The sequence below is a fragment of the Notechis scutatus genome, chromosome 1 (assembly GCF_049901735.1).
Source record: "Notechis scutatus isolate UNSWTSFEM ecotype Mainland chromosome 1, rNotScu1.2, whole genome shotgun sequence".
NCBI lineage: Eukaryota > Metazoa > Chordata > Lepidosauria > Squamata > Elapidae > Notechis > Notechis scutatus.
In genome coordinates, this window is record NC_142009.1 from 140,960,712 (window position 1) to 140,987,060 (window position 26,349).

General features: G+C 37.5%; 1 protein-coding gene across 1 annotated transcript in view; it reads right to left on the reverse strand.

Moving 5' to 3' along the window:
* Positions 1-269: 269 nt before the first annotated feature.
* Positions 270-26,349, reverse strand: part of APOB (apolipoprotein B) — a 49,707-nt gene continuing 23,627 nt past the window's right edge. The window contains exons 19-28 of the mRNA XM_026675545.2: positions 25,445-25,566; positions 24,902-25,112; positions 22,046-22,221; positions 20,848-21,035; positions 20,242-20,381; positions 19,223-19,596; positions 8,804-16,309; positions 6,998-7,112; positions 4,139-4,322; positions 270-2,150 (exon numbers count right to left, since the gene is read on the reverse strand). Of these exons, the coding sequence (XP_026531330.2) occupies positions 525-2,150; positions 4,139-4,322; positions 6,998-7,112; positions 8,804-16,309; positions 19,223-19,596; positions 20,242-20,381; positions 20,848-21,035; positions 22,046-22,221; positions 24,902-25,112; positions 25,445-25,566 (10,642 nt within the window). The 3' untranslated portion in view covers positions 270-524. The remainder of the gene's footprint in view (positions 2,151-4,138; positions 4,323-6,997; positions 7,113-8,803; positions 16,310-19,222; positions 19,597-20,241; positions 20,382-20,847; positions 21,036-22,045; positions 22,222-24,901; positions 25,113-25,444; positions 25,567-26,349) is intronic.

The window sequence follows — 26,349 nt, forward strand, 5'->3', positions numbered from 1 at the left end:
ATATTTGTCTCCAGTCTCCTTTATTTTTTACTTTATCTACACTTGCTATATTCCCAATTGATTTTTTTTTATAATTTACATTCTTTAATTTAGCGTGACCGCTATCTTATTCTGTAGAGTTACAAATATTTATTAAGATCAGTTGCAAGATATATTGAACAACAAGGGGCCAGATAAGCTCTGAAGCCAGTGTAAAACCTTTCATTAGCAAACTGGATCATGAACTAGCTCCCACAAGAAAACCTGTAATAAAGGACGATAAAAGGAAATAAATGAATTCATTTATTAACTTTGCAGAGGAAGAAACTGACTCACAGATTTAGTTTTCATATGTAATAGCTTAAAATAGTTTACTGATAGTGTAGAAATTCAGATTGCTGCCTTTAAATATGTGATAACAATTTGTACCATTTTTCTGCCCTTGTGAGTACGTCTGTACATTCTGCACAGTAAGTTGTCCAGCATAAATCTACAGATCCATGAAATGTTGCTTCTTTTTGGGGTGGGGTGGGGTGGCGTTTAGCTCAGCGACTTGCCAAAATAGTTTGTTTCTGTTGAAGATCTTCATCGCTTGATGGGCCTTGATAAATTGCTGAGAAATTGAATGGTGTCGGTATATCTATTCTGAGCTCTCCTTGGCGAACAGCTATATAGGGCCTCAGAGTATCGGCTGTCACTTTCTCAAGCCAATCAAGTAGCTTTTGGAGATATTGCAAGAATGTGGTATACTTCTCAATTGTCAAGTCAATCAATCTTTTTGTCTCACTGGTGAGCATTTCATAAGAACCGAGAAGGTAGTTGTATGACTCTTGCAGCTTTGCCTTGACTTGTTGGTTTTGCTCCGCAGCGCTCTGTTTGGCAACTTTAGACCAATACTGGATCTTTTCATGTGCAGCTTTAGAAAGTTCAGCAAGTTTTTCTTGGTTCTCCAAAACTTCTTTTGCTTGCCCCGTCAGGGTTATCATCAGGTCAGCAGCCTTGTTTATCCATTTGGTGTGCCACTCTAGTATAGTATTAAAAAAAGTCTTCAGCCAATTGATCAATTTTTCTTCCACTTCGTGATATTTGAGAGACCATCCAATGACATTTGGGTCCAAATATTCCTTCCTCAAATCTCTTATGCCATGTAGAACATCTTCTAACTTATTATAAATGTCAGAGAAAATACTCTGGATAATGTTTTCAATGCGAGGAGATAAATATTTTACATCATCTGCTAAGCTATTCAGGGCTTGCAAGAACGTGACACACATTTGTTTCATTTGCTCTCTCAGATCATCATAGTTTTGAACTTGTAAGTGTCTGATAAGCTCTTCTATCTTTTGGAAGACTTGCTGAATTCCTTCTTTCAGGTTTCTTAGATGTTGTGCAAAGTCAATCTCTTGGAGACCAACAAATATCTGACTAACTTTCTTTTGTACATGGGTTAAAAATACTTTGATTTCTGCAAGAATGTCACTACCTTTGATTACCTCAGAGGAAGCTGGGATTTTAATTTCTGCTTCATTGACAAAGGCAACCAAAGAATCAAAATATTCCTGCACTTTTGTAATGCACTGATCTACAGCTTTTGCTATCTTTTCAATGATCATCACATAAAGTTCTTCACCAGTATGCTTCCCAGGAAGACCTGGTACCTGGAATCTTGTTACCTTCAAAAATTCAATGGTGGAATCAATGAGGCGGTTTATTTGTTCATGGTATTTTACATCCCTTATGGCATCCAAAAAATGGGCTCTGATTCGTTCAAACTCTATTTGTCTAGCTTGATCTGCAGCTTTGTTGTATAGCTTTTGGGATTCTGTCTTAACCTGTTCGTATTGTCCTGTGACGTGATTCGTTACTTCATGAAGCTGTTGTTCTAGTTCATTGATACTGTTTACCGTGTTCATGTATGTTTTGTCAATATTACTTCTCAGAGTATCCTTCAGTTTTGACACAGCGGAATTGATTTGCATGCCTGTATGTTCACGGTGGTACTTGTTAGCAGCATAGTAAAAAGCATCAGCCATTTTAGGCACCTTCTCTTTTAAACCTTCAAGTAACTCTGTGGCAGCATCTTCTTTCCAGTTGGTTTTGATTTGAATCAATTCTGGATTTTTGAAGGATATTTCACTTTTTAAGATATCCACTTCATTCCGAGGGTTAGACTGTAAATGTAAAATAATTTTTTATGAAGGATTTTCTGCTTTGTTATTGTTACTCACTATTGCATTAAATGAAATCAATTATATTTTGGCTGGTTTTATACTATCTTGAAATAATTTGAAATGAAAAAGCACAGCATATAAAAATATAAGTAATGTGTTTACTTTGTTGTACAAGTGTTTCTTTTCAGAGCAATCATCTACCCATAATATGGTAATTCAATGTATTAATTGATGTAGAATGGTTAAAAATTGTAAGGTACCATTTCATAAAAAGTACTCACATGATTTCAGTTTCTATCTTAAATCCTTGGCCAACACTTTGCATTTGATGTTATTTAAAATTTGATTTTAAATCCAAATAGCTAGCGACAGATGTGATGGTACTGAAAATTAGCAGAATTGCAACAGAACAGAAGGGAGAGATACTCTATGATCTGTTATTTATTTATTTCTTAAATTTATTTGCCACCTATCTACCAAGAATATTTTGAATGGATGGATCAGGCCTAATCAGTCCATATTGTTTTAACACGTGTTAGTACCTGCATCCCATTTCACATTAATGTGTGTTAGGCTTTTTAAAAAAAGAATTTTAAAACATAGTTCTGTTTCTATTTTTCTTTTAAAGAAATGATGATATCAAATTGAACTACACATCTGCTGTAGATTTATTACAAAGGCCCTTAAGCACTGAATGGGAAAAAAAGGTGATATGGCTATCGTGCTCATTCACTCAGTTCTGTTTAAAGAGATCTTGAACTGCATCACAATATCTCTCTTGTTCATCTTAATCAAGGAGAGAAATGACCTAGAACTAGGAAGAAATTTCTAATGGTGACAGAATAGCAGGATTCCAATATCTCCAATATGTGGGGATATGAAGAGGGAGGTCAAGCTATTCTCCAAAGCCTCTGAGGGCAGGACAAGAAACAATGGTTGGAAATTAATCAAGGAGAGAAGCAATCTAGAACTAAGGAGAAACTTCCTGACAGTTAGAACAATTAATCAGTGGAATAACTTGCTTTCAGAAATTGCAAATGCTCCAACACTGGAAGTTTTTAAGAAGACATTTGACAACCATTTGTCTGAAATGGTATAGGGTTTCCTGCCTAAGTAGGGAGTTGGATTAGAAGACCTCCAATGTCCCTTCCAATTCTGTTATTCTATTCTATTCTATTCTATTCTATTCTATTCTATTCTATTCTATTCTATTCTATTCTATTCTATTCTATTCTATTCTATTCTATTCTATTCTATTCTATTCTATTCCATTCCATTCCATTCTATTCCATATTTGTATTTGTATTTGAAATAGACCTGTAGTAGGATTGAATAGTGCACTGCATAACTAATAATTGGAGGAAAAGTTGCACTGATGGCTATACTTCATATCACTATCAATACTGATAGTCAGTGTTGATAATACTTGCATATTCCTTAATATTCAGGTATCCTCAGTATTCAGGTATCTGAATGTTTAGTTTATACATATGTTTATATGTGTATTTATACACATATGCTGTACATGCACATCAACACATGAACTTATTCTTGCTCAGTATGCCTTTTGAATTAATCAGTCTCTGTATGCCAACTAATTGATAGTAATGGAATACATACAGGGAACCACAAAACATTTCACTGGCCTCTCAATAATTGTGGAGGTTCTCACAGGGCTGTTGATTAAGGGAACATTAGATTAAGGGAGCATTTAAGAATAAATTAAAGGAAATAATAGAGTCAACATCCCCTTTCACCTTTCTACTTTAGTGCCTGAACATTGGACTTTAAAACAGGATGCCGAAAAAAATGCCTTTGTGTAAGGAGGGACAAATCAAAACTGCAGCTAAGGGAAAATCCACCCCTCGGTATAGACTTTAATGACAGTAATCAAAACTAGGTCCCATTGAAGTCCGTCTAAGTTAGTCAGGCTAAAATTGAAGGTCATTTGAACTATGGAGCATAGTCCTAATTTTAACCTTGCCTACCTGTGATTGGTAGACAATCCTGCTGTTGAGAATACCGGAGTCCAGACTGATAAGAAGACGAAGAGTACCAACTGAAGAAGATGATATCGATGTAGAAACGCTTGAATCACCTCCCTGGTAGCGTATTTGGGCATCTGTGAAAGTTGGGCTGGTGATGTTCAGGGATGCTGTGTCCCGAACAATTCTAAAGGAGATAGAAAGTAATCACAGGATAAGTTAATTGCTCATTAATACAAAGTAGCATTTTGTAGCGTAACAGGACTACCTATTATACAGGTAGTCCTCAAATTACATCAGTTCATTTAGTAGACCATTCAAAGTTACAACGGCACTGAAAACTGATTTATAACCGTTTTTGCAGCATCCCCAAGATCACGTGATCAGAATTTGGATGCTTGGCAACTGGTTCATATTTATGACTGTTGCTGTGTCCTAAGGTCATGTGATCACCTTTTGCGACCTTCTGACAAGCAAAGACAAAGGGGAAGCCGGATTCATTTAATAACCATTCATTTACTAACTTATCAACTGCAGTGATTCACTTAACAACCGTGGCAAGAAAAGTTGTAAATGGGGCAAAACTCACTTAACAAATGTCTCACTTAACAACAGAAATGTCGGGCTCAATCGTAGTCATAACTTGAGGACTAACTGTAAATGGCTGAATTACTCTGCTGAATTATTAAATGGCACGACTGAGGTGACACAGCGTTATGTAGACCTTGGATTGATATGATGGAAAGAATAATTTAAAAAGTCAACATGGGACAGTATTTCAAACAGCCATACTTGAAGCTCTGTTATTCTATGAAAGGCAGTTGAAAGGAAAGAGTTGGTGGTGTTCTATAAAATAAATGACATCGTAGGCCAAATGCAGTTCCACTGGGAAAGAAGCTTGCTAAATATCCTCATTACCAGTCATAATGTCTGGTTTGGTTCTGCAACCCAACAGGACAGACAGACATCAGGGGATAGTTAGGACTGCAGAAAAAACAATTACTACCAACCTGCCTTTAATCGAGGACTTGTATACTGCACGAGTCAAAAAGAGGGCTGTGAAAATATTTACAGACCCCTCACATCCCGGATGCAAACTGTTTCAACTCCTTCCCTCAAAACGACGCTATAGAGCACTGCACACCAGAACAACTAGACACAAGAACATTTCCCCCCCGAAAGCCATCACTCTGCTAAACAAATAATTCCCTCAACATTGTTTAACTATTACAAACTCTGCACTACTATTACTGTTAATCTTCTCATCACTCCTTATCACCCATCCCCTCCCACTTGTGATTGTAGGACTGTAACTTTGTCGCTTGTATCCTTACAATTTATATTGACTGTTTCCTAGTATGCTTTAATTGCTTATTGTACCCTATGACTATTATTAAGTGTCGTACCTGATGGTTCTTGACTCTTGATGAAGGTATCTTTTCTTTTATGTACACTGAGAGCATTTGCACCAAAACAAATTCCTTGTGTGTCCAATCACACTTGGCCAATAAAGAATTCTATCTATCTATCTATCTATCTATCTATCTATCTATCTATCTATCTATCTATCTATCTATCTATCTATCCATCCATCCATCCATCCATCCAGCTATCTAGCTATCTGCATAATCGTGTCTTTAATACAGGTAGACCTCGGCTTACAACAGTTTGTTTAGTGACTGTTCAAAATTAAAACAGCACTGAAAAAAGTGACTTATGACAGTTTTCAATACTTACGACCATTGCAGCAGCATCATTGGTCATGTGATCAAATTTGGGATGCTTGGCAACGGGTTCATATTTATGGTGGTTGTGGTGTGAACTTCTGATGAACAAAATCAGTGGGGAAGCCAGATAATGCTTACGGAGTAAGATGTAAAGTCTCCCTTACATAATACTGCTCAATGGATTAGGATTCCTCACTGACAGCATATAGTAGTTTCATCTATAGACTTGTTAACACAGAGAATATATTTAAGATATAATCTGAGTTAATCCCTGGGATCAAAGGTTTATTCTTCCAAGTTGTTGGGCTCGTGTTGGAGCCCATCCTCAGGGAACTTCTTTCTCTCCAAAATGTGTGCATTGGTTATGTGGGTGCATTATATTTATATGGTGCCTGGTTGTGTGTGGCTTTTAATTGTTAATTAGGATGTTGGTGGCTGGCCATTAAGTCATTAATTGTTGTTTCTTTATGCCGCACATAGCTCCTAAGTACCCAGTAGGCTGGTGGTAAATCAGCCCTCCCATTGACTGACAAGGGGCCTGTTTCCCAGGTATCTTAACTTACTGCACCTCTGTATGGTTTGCTAATTGCACAGTGGCAGATAGGATAGCGCTCCAGAGGGTTAACATCATTGCCCAGAAGATCATTGGTTGCCCTCTCCCCTCTTTGGAAGAGCTTTATAGCTCCTGCTGCCTTAAGAAAGTTCAAAACGTTCTCAAAGATCCATCTCATCCTGGGCACCCTTTTTTTGAACTATTACCATCTGGCAGACGGTACAGAATAATAAAAACAAGGACAAACAGGCTGAAAAACAGCTTCTATCCCAGGGCAGTGTAACTCTATTGAATTCTACTGTATAGTGCAATATTAATACAATATCAGGGGCTTTCAATTCAATGTATAGAATGTGAAGGATGTGTGTTTGTACTTATTTTCATAGTCATAATGTACACTGAAGATGGTATTTAATTTAATTGTACAAGGTGCAATGACAATGAAGTAAACTAAACTAAACTAAACAATCATTTCTCTTCAAGAAATGTGCATGGGGGGGGCACATTCTTTGACTCAGATTGGATCCTGGGACATTATCCTGGGACATTTCTGTTTGCCTTCATTTACGAGAGTAGATTTACCTGTCACCTTCTGCAATGTAGACAGCTTTATATTTTCCACTTAAGTCAGGATGAGCTAAATCATACTGTGTATTTAGTGTGAAACGGTTGCCTTCATATTTGTAGGTAGATACACCTAGAAAGGAAAGATTTCATATGGTGAAATCACATTTCACAAATTTGGGGTGATATATACACTGACTTTTGCAGTGTCCTTGAGAAGATAGATAGATAGATAGATGGATAGATAGATAGATAGATAGATAGATAGATAGATAGATAGATAGATAGATAGATAGATAGATAGAGATATAGTATTCAGCTTTGTTTGGGTATTTTCCCACGTCATTATAGTTGTGCTTTTAAAGTTGTAGCAACGTTTGGCAGAATCTCATCTGCCATCATCAGGCTTCTGTATTGTGTTTGTCTGTGAGTCAGACTTTCACAGCCATTTCTGTTTTAAATTTCGGGCTAGCCTACGCTGTGCCAGAATGTTTTTTTCTTCATCCTGATTGGTTGGGAGTCTTGGTCTGTGTTTATTGGTCTTGGAGTTTGCTGTGTTCTGCTTGATTGGTGTTTCTAATATCTTCTGTCTGTTTTGTGGCTTTTTTTGTCTTGATTAGCTGGCAACATTGTGTTCCTGTATTGGAGGCTTTTAGTGTGGCTTGGCTCCGAGTAAATGGACTGCTATCATTTATTAGGAAGCTAGGTTTCATCTGGGTGCCTGGTTGGGGTTTGTTTGAGCTGGAGGTATCGGGGCGGTCTGTTTGTGCCCAGGTGTTTGCCTGGCTTGTGGTGTGGAGATTTTTTTTGTTTGTGAATGCAGGCTTCCAAATAATTGACATTCTGGTGGAAAGTGTGAATAGAAGAGATGACTCCACCAGACTGTCAGTTATCTGGAAGCCTGCACTCTCAAACAAAAAAATCTCCACACCACAAGCCAGGCAAACACCTGGGCACAAACAGACCGCCCCGATACCTCCAGCTCAAACACATCCCAACCAGGCACCCAGATGAAACCTAGCTTCCTAATAAATGATAGCCGTCCATTTACTCGGAGCCAAGCTGCACTAAAGGCCTCCAATACAGGAACACAATGTTGCCAGCTAATCAAGACAAAAAAAGCCACAAAACAGACAGAAGATATTAGAAACACCAATCAAGCAGAACACAGCAAACTCCAAGACCAATCAACACAGACCAAGACTCCCAACCAATCAGGATGAAGAAAAAACCATTCTAGCAGTAGGCTAGCCCCAAATTTAAAACAGAAATGGCTGTGAAAGTCTGACTCATAGACGAACACAATACAGAAGCCTGATGATGGCAGATGAGATTCTGCCAAAATGTTGCTACAACTTTAAAAGCACAACTATAATGATGTGGGAAAATACCCGAACAAAAGGTAAATACCATACATGTAAGTACCTGTGAAAAACTTAAGAATATATATATATATATATATATATATATATATATATATATATATATATATATATATATATATATATATATATATAACCATTACCTTTAATTAATGGACCATTTCTTACTGCTAATTCTTTGGTTCTAAAGTAGCTGTTATAACACTCATACAACAAAACTAGTGTCATGAATGCAGGATTAATCATTACTTCCCTGGTCTAATCTCTTTTCACCCATATATAAAGTCCAGATGGGTTTCAAACTTCCACCCCCTCTACCTTATCTTACCTACATAACATTTTAAAGTAGGAGAAGTTCCTTCAATTCACTTGTCTTAAATTCCAATGAATCATATCTAATTCAAAGATAAAATAATATAGATTATAACACGGATATACTTACCATCTAAGTTGTATTCCAGAAACTGCAGCGGTGAATTTGCAGTAAAGTCAATGGAATGTTCAAAGGCTTCCTGGGTGTTCTTCAGATCTGTTTTCCAGGTAGCACTGTACAATGGGGAATTGACCTTGAAAGAACTAGACAAAGCTCCAAATTTGGGGAAGTAAATTCCAGCAGGTAAAGCCAATGTGAAAGCTGGTATTTCAATCTGCTGTTGAGGGATTGTAATTGTAGGCAAATCAAAATCAGCTATCTTGTTGGTTGCTGTATTCAGATCCACATTTATGTTGCCAAGAGAAAATGTCTTTGGAAGAGTAAATTGGGGTATTGTTACAAGGTTCCTGGGAACGGTCAACTCAAAGTATGGAGTTTTATTTTGTTTCAGATTATTGTATTTGGTTATTATATTAAATTGGGGAAACTGTATTTTTGGTAGCAGAGGAAGATTGATGTCAAATGATTTACTATTCAACTTTTCAGGGATTTTGAACTCACGCAGAGCAGTGGTGTCAGGACCTTTTGCTTGAATTTCAGGAATCATGATTGCAAATCCATCTGCCAGTTGATTGACATTTATAGGGAAAAAATACCCATCTTGATTTTTTGTGTATACTATTTTTGTAGATGCATTTAGGTATTGCTTCTCTTCTGGTCTAGTGGTCAGATCTAATTTTAAGATGTGCCATAAACTCCTTTCATAAACTGGCAATATAAACTCTTTGAGGAAATTGATGTGTCCTCCCAAAGATGCTGACAAGTCAACTTGAGCTTCTACATTATCATTTGCTAACTCCAAGTTATGTCCAAGCAAAAAATTAAGGATTTCGCCTTCACTCTTCCAGCTAATTTTTTGATTTCCATTATTAACAGTCAGTGAAAATGCTTGATTAATAGAAGTCTCATCAAGGAGATTATTTGGTTGGGCAACTTGTATCTGAAGACCTGCTGACATAATACCAGAAGCTAGTTCCAGAGTTACTTTGCAGATCTGATTTCCTCTAGTTCTAAATAATGGGAAATAATTTAGATAGTTTTCTCCACTATGGTCCCATAAAGCATAAACACGATTGGTAGATGCTTCAATGGCAACATTTTCTTTTGCATCAAAATTCCAGAAGTCCCCAGAATTAGAACTGGTCTCAAGCTTCATACCTGATCGAATACCATTAGAATTTAAATAAGTATTTGCTTCATGAACCAACTTCCCAGAAAATGATTTTCCTTCATAAAATTCACCATTGATAAAACCATTGGTTGATGTATCAGCTGATATATAAGATATAATACTTTCTAGCTTAGCCTGGTGGACAGCTGCTCCTTCAGCATGGACATAATTATTATCAATATCATAATTTAAATTAATTTTTGAAGATATTATTGGTATTGTTTTGGCATTTCCTTTAAGCTCCTGTCCATAATTTACTTTCAAGCCTGGTACAGTCATCTTTGCTGTGGTTACCACTAAAGCTTCTATGTTTTTCTTTGTGAAACTGATAGTGCTGTCATGATTTCCTTCTATAAATTTGTTTTTCAGGGATAATGCAGTTGCTAGTTTCAGACCTCTCTTCCTTGTGATGCTTGTTGTTCCAGCCAACTGATATTGTAGGGCATCAATCACAGAAGTGGAGGAGGAACTCAATCGGGCAATAAGATCCGATTGGTTAAAAAAGCCAGCATTTGTATTCAGGGTAATCACGCTAGATTTAAATGAGAAATCATAGGTAATATTTCCAAAGGCTGGAATATAGATCCGGTTTGGCAGTGGGCTTACTCGATAGTTGGGAAGCTTCAGTGTTCTCAGGCCTTGGGGAATATGAAGAACTGGTAGCTCCAGTGATGGAAGAACTACGGTATATGATGGCATTGAAAATCCAACAAATGGAACAGTGAAACCTGGGGTGTTCATTTCCTTTGGAAGCACGTAGCCAAAGGTTGGGAGCTCTGCTGTAAAGGGAGAGACTTCGATATTTACCACAGGAATGGTGTAGCTCGGAATCTTGAAGATTTGCGGACTTTGGTTTACTGAAGTATCCACTTTGTATTTATCAAATTTGACCTTGGCTTGGTTGTAGGATTCTGTCAGAAATGCTAAAGTATGGTCTCTATTTCTTTCAAAAAGTTTGTTGAAGTTCACTATGTAATAATTGAGTGTTTTGTGCACTCCATCTAAAGGAATTGCAAATGAGTGTACATCTTTGTTTTTCTTGTACTGAAGTTTTACGTTTAAATCAAATGATTGTTTTGGAGTTTTCAATAACCTTTTCAGCCCTGTTTCTTCCCACAGAGAGTATTCTTGCACTCGGGGTGTCTTGATACCAACGTAGGGAACAAATTGTTCAGGAAATGAAATAGGAATATTTAGGAATTCCAAGTTAGCATCACCATTCATGGATATAATAGCTTCAGTACTATCTTCATTATTACCAGCAGATAAGTTATGAGTGTATCTATATTGGTTAAATCTTCCCTCAGCTACCCAGCTAACTTGCTGAGTGGAAGGACTGAGCACTAAGCCGTAGTTATTTACAGACTCTATTTTTCCAACTACTTTGAATGGGAAGCTAACTTTTACATTTATATTGTTATTAGTTGATGCTTTAATTTCAAATGGTTGTATTGAAAAAGACATATCATTATTTATTGCTCCGGAGATGCGTCCAGTCACCTTAGCGTTGTGTGTACCAGATAGTTCCATTTTCAGCTGTACGAGGTTCCCTGTGCCTTGAACATTTAAAACACTCTGTCCAAGTTGTGGAGATTCAATGGTAGATTCCACCTGAAGCCTTGAAGAACTTGGCAAGTTGTATTCATACACCACTCTTTGGTTGACTCTTAGGTACTTAGCATTTATCCTGTTTTCTGCTACAAATGCAGCTATGGATCTCTCTATGGTGAAACTGACTTTTGATTCGTGGGTTCCTTCATCAGAGTAATCATGAGCAGTCCATTTCCAGTCCCCTTTACCAGTGGAAGTAACTGATACATGTCCAGCTTCCAATACTGTTTTTATTTCATTGCTTAATTCAGCTTGGCTAGTGAGCTGGGCCTTTGCAATGTTGAGCCTATGTGTATAAAGGGTCTTGCTGTCCATGGAAATAATCTTGTTCAAGTTGACTGTTACTTTGTTATACAGTTCTATAGCATTACGTGTAGTCAAGAAGCTGGCTGTCGTTTCAGCGTTTCCTTGAACAGATGTTGTCAAAAATACGACTTCACTTCCATGATCGGCTTTAAGGTACAGGTGGGTGAGCTTCAGGTTTTCTTTTAGGATTAACTTTTTCATCTCAGGCGCCAAAAGGTGAGTATTTGCAGTGATGGTGAAAGCAAGGTAGTCTATTTTGGATACTGCTATAGCCGAAAGAGAGGCTACAAATTCTGGGCTGTGGGCCTGAGCTGTTACATTCTGAAAACCAGCATTAGTAGTTAGTGTGAAGAAGGGAGAAGCAATTCTGCAAGTACCAGACAGCTTTCCAAATGTAGGGACAATTACAGTATATGGGATACGCGGCAACTGGAATTCCGGAATCTTTATATCTGGAAATTGAAATTCATCCAAGTTCAGCTTTGGAATCAATAATTCAGGTATTTGTAACTCGGGCAAATTCATTTCAGGTAAAGAAAAGTCTGAAAAATAAAGATCCTTGATTTTCATTTCTTGAAAGTATGTATCAGTTGCTGGCAGCTGAAAGTCGCTTGTCATTAATTGATCTATTATCCTCACGATATTCAGTTTTATTTCATTAAAATCAATTGTATAGGAGGGAACTACAATAATGTTTAGAATGATAAATTTAGGAGTAGTAAATCTAGCTGGGATTCTGATTTCATTTAATTTCTTGAAATTTATCTTATAAGAAGGCACATGAAGGTCTGTTAGTGGAATAATAAAATCTGGAGTTTGAAATGTTGCATCCTTTAAGGCTCGGAGACTAACTTCAAAAGCTGGTATGTTGATTATGCCTAGCCTGATTGCAGGAAAGATAAAACCAGTTTCAACAAATTGGTTGAGACGGTGAGCCATATTTTTTACATTGTATCTCTCTGCTAAAACACTAATCTTCTTTGAGGTAATGTCCCATTTGTCAACTAGATAGGAGACTACGGTCTTGTATAGCTGGCTTGCTTTCTGAAGGTATCTTTGACATTCTGTTGGAATGTCCATTTGGTAGATTCTTTGGCGTGCATCTTCCAGGAAATCAAAGATCTTACTTTTCAATTCCTCTAGTGCTGTAGAGCTTAGAAGATCATTGAACCAGTTAACTGCTTCAGCAAGTCTGCTATCTTTCAATTTCTCAAGGTATGGAGAAGCCACAGCATAGGCGTCTTTGATGTATTGTTTTGCAGCTTCCATTTTTTGTGGCAGCTCCAAAGCTTTAATTTCATCATTGATTTTTTGAGTGGTCTGCCGTATTTTATTGTTTATTTCATCTACACATTTGTTGTAATCAAAGGACTTCAGCTTCTTTATCGCAGAATCAAGGAAATCATTGATGCCATCCACTAGCTTTTTATAATCAAGTGTTTGGAGCTTCTTAATGGCATCATCGATATACTTCAAAATTTGATTGAAGAATGGTTTTATGTCAATTTTTTTCAATGTGATGGTTAACCGCTGAACTGTTTCTGAGATTTTCTGTTGTTTATATAATTCTATCAGCTTATCCATTAGAACTTTGGTCTGCTTGTCAATATTATACTTTACAATAAGTTCATGCATGTGGACTTTGAATGCATTGATCTTCTCAGATATTTCATAATCTTCCATAAAATTTAGAAGGATGTCTTTGATTTGTATAAGGAATTGGTCTATTTTTTCAAATGGAAATTTTACTTTTAACTTTTCGATAAGCATTTCAACATCAATTGTCTTTATCTGCTGCTTCAAAGTTTCTGCAATATGTTGGGCATCGAAATTCTGAATCTGACTCTTCAGTTGATCAAGTTTTTCTTGTATCTGAGCTCTGATTTTGTATGTGGCATCTACATTTTGAACCCAAGCAGCAGCGTTGCTTCCTATCTGGCTAGGGTCATACTGAGAAATAAAAGACTGGAGTTGCTGAATTGTGTTGATCATTGTCACACTGATTTCATATTGCTTATCTAGAACTTTTATTTTTTCAACAATTTTCTCAATAAGTTGCATGATAGCTGGTCTTAAGTCGTAATTCTCCTTCACATACTTTTCAGTTTCAGTCAGAAATACTTGCAACTGAGTCAAAACATTTAGCAGATTAGCTTTAGCATTTTCCAATGTGTTTTGAAGGTCATCAATTGTTATGCTATAATCTTTTGTGAAGGCATCCAGATTTTCTTTCAGTTTTTTCACTTTATTTTCCAAATCGAAAGAGTTCACATAATCATTCACTTGCTGGGGAAACTCATCTAATGCTGTTTTGTATTTTGTCATAAGCTGATCTATATTTATGCTCTTTAGATGCTTCTGAATGGACTTCATTGCAGTTAAGATGGAATGTCTGAATTGCTCATAATATGCTGGAAGTCTTTCCAAGAAAGGTAGATTGATGACATGCACATCTGCATTTTTATCATATCTGAGAGAAAGAGAGAGGCCAAATTCTTGAGGCTCGGCTATATTTTCTCTTAAACCCAGGGTATCAATTAGATTAAGTCTTCGATTATTTGTGAATGGTACCTTCATAGGAAAGTCTAGTACAGAAAGATCAGCTAAAGTTTGTCCAGTCAACTCCACACCGATATTTTCAGCATTGTTAAACACATTAATGTCTTGGGTGTATACATGGTTATTCAGCTGACTCTTTGTTTTCCAAGCACTGCTTTGTTCAGATGGAGTTAAAACAACAGTGACTTTGCTATCTAATCCAGTATTATATCTTTCCCCAGAATTGATGTTGTGGTTGGTTGATCCCTGGTAATCGTGGGAAAAGACAAATGCAAGAGGTTCTGCTTTTAACAGGAATTTGCTGTACAATCGACCAGACTGTTCTCCCAAAAGTGCAAAGTGTCCATCTCCATTAGTACGCATATCCAAAGTGACAGTAAAGGGGGCAGCCACAGAGCGTATTTCATTAGAAAAGGTTAAGAATTTGGAATCACAGTTTGTGTTGACATTGATTGTAGAAGAGAGTCCTGCAACATTTAAGTTAACTTTATGGGTTAGGGCTGCACCTTGAATGCTTGCAGCGGTGTCTGTCTTCATATGGGCAGTCAGATCTCCATAAGTAAAGATATAGGTATGCTTTATCTCATTGCCACGATAAGCACCTTTAACATTACCATCCAGGTTTACCTTGAAGAGCTCAAGCTGCAAGCGGGCTTTGTTGTTTACATTGGCACTGCTGTATTTCAAATCATTGTTCAAGTTGGCTGTGAGGGAAGAGGGCTGTAGTTGCAGGTCCACATGATGTTTGTGGGATATGTCTGGGTTAATAGTGTGGTCCAGATTTGAAACATAAATCAAGGACAACCCTACAGTGTTCAGCTCATGGGTGTGTTCAAACTTCATTTCTTTGTATGATCCTGTCAAACTATTTGAAAATCGGAGCTCTCCATTATTTACTCTGAAGTTCAAAATATTTTTGCTGTCCACATCCAAAATGCTCCCTTGATAGGTGCTCAACAGTGCTATTTCTGTGAGGGCTAGTTTCCCATCCAAGCTGAATCTTGCATTGTGTATCCCCAATCGTCCATTGGTATCAATCTTCACAGAAGCACCAGAAGAGCCAATTCGTGCATTCATTTCATTCTGAAAGACCAGTAAGAGAAGCTGCAATTTTGTTGTTGCACTGGTCACCAATCCATCCTGCTTAATACTTAGAGCAGACTTATGTTCTGCTTTGTTTCTTTCACTTTCCAATGAGAAGTCACTGATGAGTTCAAGGCCTTGATTATTAACAGAGCCTGATACCAGGGCGTAATATACATTTTCAAAGTAAGTGACCTTTAAATCGGAATGAAGGATAGCCTGTTGCTTGTCTAAAGTTAAATCAAACTTATTGATTGTTGCAAAGTTTGGGTAGGTGCCAATTGCCTGTGATGACAGTTTCAGCTGGCTGTTTTGATACTTTAAGGAAACCTCATTAGTCAGAATGTAATTCTGTAGCTTTGTGGTAGAGGATAGTGTCCATGCATCCGCAGTAATTTTTTGAACCATCTGGTTAGTAGCCACGAACAAGGAAGAATCAAATTTCAGGGTTGAATCCCATGCCAAATGGCGATTATTCCAATCAGAGGTGATAGTTTGTAGGTATGTAGTTTTGGCAAAGAATGTTGCAACCTTCAATTGCCCTTCTAGATTGGTAGCAGAAATATGTGAATGGTCATTGTCAGTACAATCCTGATTGACAGAGAAGGAAAACATAACTCCGACAGGGCTGGAAGCCTCCAATGTCATGGTATTTTTGATGGTGGGAACAGGTCCATATTTGTTGACCTTGCTGAATTTAAAATTGGAATTGAGAAGGCTGTGATGGAGTGAGTTTTCATAATCATAGGCAAGTCCCTTTCCGTCATAACTTGCTTCTCCCCCACCTGAAATAAAATGGGGGAAAAAACAACATTAGTAACTTTAAGATGCTAAATAACTTGAGCTATTGTGATTTTTAAATGATTGTTCTCCTCATTCATCATCCATGAATTCTGTAATCCAGATATTTAAAATGCTTGTATACTTAAAAGTAAGTTGTGTTGTATTTCATGGGACCTTGCTCTGAGTAAATGTGCTCAGGGACCGACTTCAATAGGGCTAATTTTTTTTCCTTTGACCTGTAGTGTCAAAGGGGATGCAGTTTATTTGGCAAAATTTTCAGAAGTGGATTCAAATTGTCCTCTTTCTAAGGCTCAGAAGTAATGACTGACCAAACATTACTCAGTTGCCCTTTGTCTCTTAAGCCAGGATTAGAACTTGGGCTTTCCTGCTCCAAGTCCAGCACCTTAATCATTAGACCCAAACTGGCTTGCTGAGCGGGATTTATAACAGATTATATTTATAGTAGATTATTTGGGCATTATTCTTTTTTTAAAAGGCATGCTTTTTAAAAGGATTGCTTAGAAGTTTCACTGAAAACTTAATAATAATGTTAATTTAATTCAATGTATGAGCCCAGTTATAATTTGTTTGACATGATTGTTAGCTGTAGCAAATTACAGATCTACAGCATTTTCTTCCTCGCAAAATACAACATTTTTAAACCTGGTGTTCATATCTTGAGGTAGAAATAATTTTGCATGACCTCTTTTATATATTCATAAACTATATAGGAGCAAGTGAGCTATTGCAACATATGGCTGGGCACTGGAAATAAAAATTCAATCAATGTTATATAATAAATAATGAGGTAGGTTTGAATTTTGAACCTCCAAGTTTAATGATGTTCTTGCCTCATTATCAAATTCAAGTAGTATTTGAAACGAGAGGCAGGCAGTCTGTGGTCTGAAAGATGTTGCTAAAAACAGCTTTCATAATCCAGCCACAAGCTGGTGGTGAGAAGAAATGCAGAAATTATATGTGAACTTTAGTTGAGTAACATTCTGGATAACTGTTCCATTCTCCTGCACAGACTGAATGGCAGCTATAGATAAATATTAGCCAGGAAGCATCCTAGTTCCAGCGTAGATACAAGCAGGAGAACACAAACTTTCATTTTCAACCAACTGCAGTTTATCTAAATTGGCCAAGATCTGAAGTCATTTTCAAATCTTGATTTATGATCCTGGTTTGCTTTATTAAACCACTGGTTTAAAAACTAATATGGATTTAAGCACATGGCAAGAAAAGCATCATTAGCAAGAAATGAGGTGGAAAGATCTGATTGACTCCTTGCTGCTGTATCAGAACAACTAAATGGAAGCAAATGGTTTTTATTGTAACATGAACTATATGATCATTCTCAACTTGCTTCCATTTAATTGTATTCGATTACTACTGCCAAATTCTTATGAGAAGTTTTATATCAGAATAAAATATTTTATTCTTTATACTGTTTTCATCTTCCCTTAAAACATTAACAGAATCCACCATGGACTGAGAATCAGCGTCTCCACTAGGTAATTGACAGTCAAGCTAAAGCTATGTTAATCAAATAACAATAGTAAACAGGGGAAAACCTTTTACTCAAACTTCCTTAATCCACCTATCAAAGGGTAAAGTGTGTAAACACAAATAGAGTTAATTAAATTATATCTCCCAGTAGAACTGCATGTTCCCAAGAATAAACATCATAAATAACACACACACACACACACACACACACACATCCCTCAAGTATCACATTAGAATCAGCACATAGATACTTCTACACCCATCCTTTATAAAACAGTGTCGCTGTACCCCATTTCTCTGCAGCTGCCTCTAAAGGTAAAGTCTTTGCTTTTAGGAATAACATTTCTTCTTTCCTTACAGCTGTCTGGATCTCATTTTTATTTATTCTTGCACAAGCCTGGCTCCAGTTGGAATCCCAAATTATTCTTCTGACATTCTCAATCACTGTGCCCTCTAGAACTTAAAATACAACGAGGGCACCAGTACAAGCAAGACTACCCAATGCTAGGTGATCTTGGGCAGACACAAGATCTCAAAGCCTCCATCTCTCTTGTATGATAGTAACTTCTGATTAAGAACCTTGCTCCAAAATCAGACACAAGATTGTGCAATACTTTATAATAAGATTATTGTACAGTTTTTTAAGTGTCACACACTTATTATGCTTTTTATTTTATTCAGTGTTTATGCAAATATGCCAGTCAGACTGCTCTCTGCATGAGCAGTCATGTTGAGTTTATTTTCAGAAACCAATAATCAAATAGTAAGAATTATTATACTTGGGGGAGAGACTCATTAAATTACATTATGTAATCATAAAACATTAAAACCATTCCTATTGATGGGTTCATATTGTGCTCAGAGCAAAGAGTTTGTGACTTTTGAAAACGTAGGAAATGCAGGAAAACATAACAGATGCTTGTCCCAAAGGTGCTTTTTCAGGAGGCAACTGGACTTTCTTCTTTTTACTTTTGAAGATATTTCGCTTCTCATCTAAGAAGCTCTGACAGGATAGTGGGGAATGGAAGGATTTGGAATGAACACCCTTTGAATGATGTGGGAGTAGTAACGGATTTACAGATGGGGGAGGAGAATTGCAGACTACAGGAACCATTTGGTGAGGACACAGATAAACCCCCAAGTGCTTCCACGATCCTCTAAAAGGATGCAAATTACCAGCTGCCTGCAAGGAATATAAATCCTTCCATTCCCCACCATCCAGTCAGAGCTGAAGAAGCTTCTTGGATGAGAAGTGAAATGTCTTCAAAAGAACAAACAAGAAAGTCCAGTTGCCTCCTGAAAAAGCACCCTTGGGACAACCATGACCTGGATGACTGAGAATCTCTACATACTTATAACAGATGCTTAATTAATCTGCTTTTATAACACCAATTGACGCTTACCTTGTATATTATATGAAAGTAAGTCCAAAACAGAATCAGCTTTTATAAAGTATCTTGTTCTCATACTGTACGTATCTTTTGTGGTGTTAGCTAAAGAATAGGAGCCGGACCAATTGTAGTAATTGTTGTACAAGTTGGAAGTGATCTCAAAAGTGCCCAACAAAGGTACCCGAAGTTTGTAATTGCCAGGGATGATGAATTGCGGAACTTTATACATCTGCGATGGGATATTTAATCCCAGTGATTCCACCATCAGCACTGGTGTTGTTAGAGTCTTGAGTATGTTTATGTTCTCTGATGATTGTCCGCCAAATGGCACCGGGATAGTAATGAAAGTACTTTCTTTATTCCAAACATATTTAATCTTGCCATCACTGAAACACAGAATTACCCACTGTCAGTTTAAAAATGCACTATTCCTCTTCAAAATATGTCAATTTTAATAGACAGCAGACAAAAGCAATAACTACAAAGCATTGTTAATAATCTTGCTTGAAAAAATCCCAGTGAAGTAATCTCTTGAAGAGAACACCTCTGAAGAAGTGGTTAACTATTGCTTTTACTTACTATCACCTCTCTCCCTCTCTCCCTCTCTATCATCTATCTATCTCTATCTGTCTGTCTGTCTGTCTGTCTGTCTGTCTGTCTGTCTGTCTGTCTGTCTGTCTGTCTGTCTGTCTGTCTGTCTTTATATCTATCCATCCATCCATCCATCCATCCATCCATCCATCCATCCATCCATCCATCCATCCATCCATCCATCCATCCATCCATCCATCCATCCATCTATCTATCTATCTATCTATCTATCTATCTATCTATCTATCTATCTATCTATCTACAACTTCAGTGCTTTCCCGATATGTGGGCTTCAACCTCAAAAATGTCTACATAGGCTGAAGGATTGAAGAAGTTGAAATCCATACTTCTGATTGCATTCAGGTAGGGGAAGGCTAACTTGGAAATTCCCATGGGGTTTGCCAGCACCAGACAAAACAAACAAAGATATTTTGCTTTACCTTTTAAAGAAAAGCTCTTCAGGAATGGTGATTACATCTGTGATTTGAAAGTCAAGTTCTTGAAGTTTACTTAATTTGTCCTGTAAGTTCTGGGCATATGGAATATCTTTGGATGTCTTTTGCAGCCAGTTATTGGTTGCCTGAAAAATCATAGTAAATTATCACAATGCGAGCATCTTACATTTAGGAACAATTCAAACAGTTCAAACCAGGGATCACATGCTAAAAACAGGGAGGATATGGTCTCGGGTGACATTATCCAGTTGTGTGCAAACTGATGCACACCACTTTTTCTTTCCGCACTGCTGAAATATTAGAGAAGAACCTACATTAGATTCTCTTGTCCCAGGTACCGCAACAACTCAAGTTACAATTTGCACGGAAAGGAAGCCACTGCATCATCTCTGGGGTCCGGGGTACTCTGGGGTCCCTGGCTTCCTGATCCCTGATATTTCCATTGTCAAAATTGTGCTTGGTTACAACTGGAACTTGGCCTTCCTTGGGAGATACTGAAACCTCCTACAGCTAGAACATTTAAATAATCTGAAATGATCAACTGTAGCAGATGCTTTGACAAGTGGCAACTAGGACAGACAATCTACTTACCATAATAAAATGTAAAAGGATGTGCCGGATTGTCATGTCAGTATTAGCTACTTTGTGATCCAGAAGTCCATTTGCCTTTTTCTGCAGAGCCTTTGAATAACCTTTCAGGTCTCCAGGCAGATTGGCAGATATTCTCTTCAAAGCAGTGCTAGTGCCCGAGTTCCACTGAATCTCCATTTTTTCTGTATCTGAAAGCCAGAACCAATGACCCCATATTATTTCCTAGAGATCCTGGACTATGAAATTGAAAAGAAAATCCTACCAGTTTCCATACAGATAATTACTCTGATGAGGTGAGGTAGAGCTTATATGTTGAACCATGATTTCACATTTTTCATGCAAAGGTCTGTTTCCAAATAAAGGACATACTCAACCGCATGACACACACACATTTGTGAAGTGTTCCATATTTTGGAGGTATGAAGTGTAGACTACCTCCACAATGGCATACCGCAGGCAAGTTCTGTCTTAACAGAACAGTAAAAAGTCTATATCCAAGGCAACCAAACTGCATATTGCATCACACATGGTCAAAACCACTCAACTCCTGGGCTAGAATTGTGTGATATACATATTCTGATTTAATGACAAATTGTACCCTTCAGGCCTGAATGCCCTGGTTCTCTCTATAGGAGAGGTTAAAATATACGATAAACAGTTGCAGGAACTGGGCATGGCTAGTCTAGTGAAGAGAAGGACCAGGGAAGACATGATAACAGTGTTCCAATATTTGAGGGGCTGCCACAAAGAGGAGGAGGTCAAGCTATTTTCCAAAGCACCCAAAGGCCAGACAAGGAATAATGGATGGACGCTGATCAAGGAGAGATTCAACCTAGAAGTAAGGAGAAATTTTCTAACAGTCAGAACAATCAACCAATGGAACAGCTTGCCTTCAGAAGTTGTGGAAACTTCATCACTGGAGGCTTTCAAGAAGAGATTGGACTGTCATCTGTCAGAAATGGTGTAGGGTCTCCTGCTTAGGCAGGGGGTTGGACTAGAAGATCTATAAGATCCCTTCCAACTGTGTAAATCTGTTAATGTATGTCACTACAAAGATTTGAGCTCCAGTCGGCAGCCCCGTGGACAAAACTGTGGTGTGATTGGAGAAGTGTTGTCCTATATACACAGAATCAAAAGGGTGGGTTTTTGTTGTTGTTGTTTGTTGATGAAAAAAATTCATTTCGAGAAAGAAGCCTACCGTATCTTAAGGCAATCCTATCTGAAACCGATGAGCCGTATGAGGTAGCTGAGGTGTCCATCTGGAATATCACTGCATTACTTGACTGATGGAGGGATATATCTGTTTTAGCTTGAGTCTGCAGGCGGGGAATAGAAATTGCCGCTTCCAAGGATGATTCCCTCCCAGCAGCAGAACTGGTAGAAGCAAATCATAAAAAAAGGAATACAGGCATTATATATATATGGTATTCAGCTTTGTTCCAGTATTTTCCCACATCATTATAGTTGTGCTTTTAACGTTGTAGCAACGTTTCGGCAGAATCTCATCTGCCATCATCAGGCTTCTGTATTGTGTTCGTCTGTGAGTCAGACTTTTACAGTTGTTTCAGTTTCAATAACATACATGTAAGTACCCGCGAAAACTTAAGAAAACACACACACACACACACACACACACACACATATATTGTGGTATTCAGCTTTGTTTGGGTATTTTCCCACGCCATTATAGTTGTGCTCTTAAAGTTGTAGCAACGTTTCGGCAGAATCTCATCTGCCATCATCAAGCTTCTGCGAACACAATACAGAAACTTGATGATGGCAGATGAGATTCTGCCGAAACGTTGCTACAACTTTAAAAGCACAACTATAATGACGTGGGAAAATACCCGAACAAAGCTGAATACCATATATGTAAGTACCCGCAAAAACTTAAGAAAACAAATATATATATATTGTATATACTGTATGTATGTATGTACTGTATGTATATACATGCATGTCTTTATATATCTATATCTATCTCACTTTCTCTTTCTCTCTCTCTCTATATATATAGAATTTATATAGCTGTCCATTTACTTTCAGGGACTCTAGGTAACTTACAAACAATAAAAAAACCTATATAAAAAGAGGAGAAACAATAACATTCACCTTCCCCCTGCCTCCGGCAACAACAGGCAAATATTTATGTCAGCACTGATGCTTTAATTTCAAAATGGTTGAGGAAGTGGGTGATGAACATATCCACTGCAATCTCAGATATTCCACAGTTTACTGATGTAAATGATTACCAGCTCTGTCAGTGTATATGCTACAGCAATCATTATACTAGGTCTGTGATGGTGAACCTATGGCACGTGTGCCGGAAGTGGCATGCAGAGCCATGTCTGCCGGCAAGCGAGAGGTCACTCGGAAGAGCCCCACTGCGCATGCGTGCGCGCCTCCGCCAGCCAGCTGATTGTTGGGTATCTGTCATGCATGCACGGGGGAGACGTGCGTGTGGGAGATGTGTGCACATACGCAGAGGCATGCGGTGTGCAGAGGAGATTGTGTGCACATGCGCAGAGGCGTGCGGTGTTGGGGGTGTCGTGTGTGCATGCGCAGGGATGGGGGAGTCATGCACGCATTGCATCATGGGTGCAGGCATATGAGCACACGCACACTCACACGCGCATGTACTTTTGGCATGCAACGTGAAAAAGGTTAGCTATCACTGTACTAGGTTTTAAATCAGGGGTAGTCAACCTTTTTATACCTACCGCCCACTTTTGTATCTCTCTTAGTAGTAAAGTTTTCTCTAACTGCCCACTGGTTCCACAGTAATGGTGATTTATAAAGTAGGGGACAAAACCCCTACCGCCCACCATGAAAGCTGGAATGCCCACTAGTGGGCGGTAGGGACCAGGTTGACTACCACTGTTTTAAACAATGTGATTGTATGTTAAAAGCTAATGTCAGAGTACAAAACTGGAGAACAGGATTAATGTGTAGGAGTCTCAGACCTTTCCATACCAAAATCAACAGAGAGTATGTTTTTTGCATCCTAGAATTATTCTGGAAATGGCAATGCTAGCAGTACATTAGAAAAAGTATTCAGACAACAGTGCAAATTATCTTCACAGAAGCAAAATTATAACACCACCATTATACAGTCTGACTGGACACTTTCATATGAGCCATTTATGCTAGTTTGACACAAGCAAAGTAATATATTATATATATATATATTTCATGTTGGTGTCTCTTCAACAACAAAATCATCTCCACTCCCCAGTTTGACCACAGAGCAGTTCAATTTACACTTGTTACCTATTTGCTATACTCTACTTCCCTTGTCTGAGCTTCTTGGTAGCTTCCATAAGCAACTTCAATGATAAACCCTACTTTAAGCCTTCTACAGAATTCAATTTCAAGCCATTCTCACAACCCTTGTAAAAAAAAAGTGTCCCTATTTGATTTTCAGTCCTTATATAAATAGCAAGCTCTCATTTGCATAATCTTTCCTTCCTCTGGCCTCAACCTTTTTTCTCTGCTACTCACTGCTTTTTTCTGTTATCTGCAAACATGGCTGCAGCTGCTGGGGGAAAACTCCTTGCTGTAAAAACTACCAATTCATATGATATCATCATAGTTTTCAGTGGGAATTTATATGCACCCAATCCCCCATTGTTGGTCAGTTTTAGCCTCATCATGTAATTCTTTCAAAATGATCAGAAAAATGAAGAAGAAAAGTATTGGAAAGAAGTATTGGAAAGAAGTTATTTTTCCCTTTTCTATGTGGAATGTGGGTGATGCAGGATTTTTGTTGCCATAGTTTGGGAGATAGCACACTGATCAATGATACTGGCATTTTCTTATGAGTCAATTGGAGGAAGCACTGCCTAGTCACACAAGTTAAGACAACTGTACAACTTCACTTGAAATTTATTGGAGAGGAGAGTATGCCAGGTGAAATTGCCCATAGAGATTCTTCCCCCACCATTGTCAGCAGTCAACAGGATCTTTACAATATGAATTAAGAAATCAAAGCCTATTTGCATGCTATCAGTCTTGGTACATCTATAAGAATTAGGGAGGGGAAAATTATCATTACCTTAGGCTTCCTGTGATTGTAATTTCAGGGCTTTTCTTGTTGAGTATGTCAAATATAAAGGCATATGCTTTCTTTTCTTGATTGGAGGAATCGGTAATTCTAAGATTGGTGCCAAAATCGATGTTGAAACCGGGGGCCTGGAAGTCACTGGTAAAAACTTTTTTGCCTCGATTGAATGTAAATATCATTTTGGCTTCACTTTCTTTTACACCTGAAACATACAATGATAATTGATTATTACAAATGTGGTCCATTAAAATAAATGGTCAACATCAATGCAGTTCAAAATGTCTTTCAGTTCAAATATTAAATTGTTAAAATCTTTGTTTGGAAAGATTTCCCTTGGCATATCATTGTTGGTAGATGTTGGATTTGTGTTGATTTCATTAAAATTGCTAAAAATTTCCTGCATCCTGATCTTCCAAGATCTGTTGGCAGGAAACTAGTGATTTTGTACTAACTTTTGTCAGAAAATAGATTTATTATTAAGCAAATCTTTGAAAGATGTTCCATTACTGTACAACAAATTGCATAGCTTCTTACCTTTAGCTTGAGCAATGAATTTTAAAGTGTCTACCAAGTCCTTGCCCTCTTTGTTTAGTTCATAATTAGCACTTGCAATGTACTCCTTTACTTTTCCTGTTGGTTGTAGTTCAACATCAAACCTCAATAGGTTAAAGTGAGAAGACAATATCAGATCATTGTGAATTGTGAACAATTAAACAGAATAACAGCCAAAATAGAAAATAATTACCATTACCCTCATAACCCATAGGTTGGGAACCTCTGATCTAATAGACCTCATGTGAAAGCTATTATAACTTTGAATATTTAACAATATTAAGTTCACTTTGGTCTCTCAATAATTAGGGTATGTGGTATATTCCTATTTCCCTCCTTACCTTCTCCTTTTCAGCATTGTATTTAGTTGCCATTCTAATGATATATTCTCAACTTCACACACATTATGGTTTTGCATGTGGAACTTACACACAGAATGATTAAAAGGCAAAGTTCTACAATGCTGACACTTTTGGGATAAGGAAATACAGCACCAATAGCTATGAATTATCCACAAATTATCACATGAAAATAACCCTGAAGATGTTAAAAAATATAAAGATACAGAATAGAATATAAAATATTGGGTATCAGGATAGTCTGTCCTGAGTTTATATCATGGAAATGTAAAAAAAAATTATGATGGACAAATAATTCAACTTCTTGGAGAATTCATTACATTCAATAGATTCCTGGTTTTCAGGATGGTGAAGAGGCGCTTAATTTTTGGAGCCAGTAAAATAATACACTAGTGCAATGAAAGTAGAACATCCCAGAGAGAATCATTTCCTGTTAATCCCAGGAGGAAAACAAAGTAAGCAAAACAGACCATTATCTGAATTTATGCATGTGTTATACACTAAATGCAGGGTTTGCATTTAGCCTGA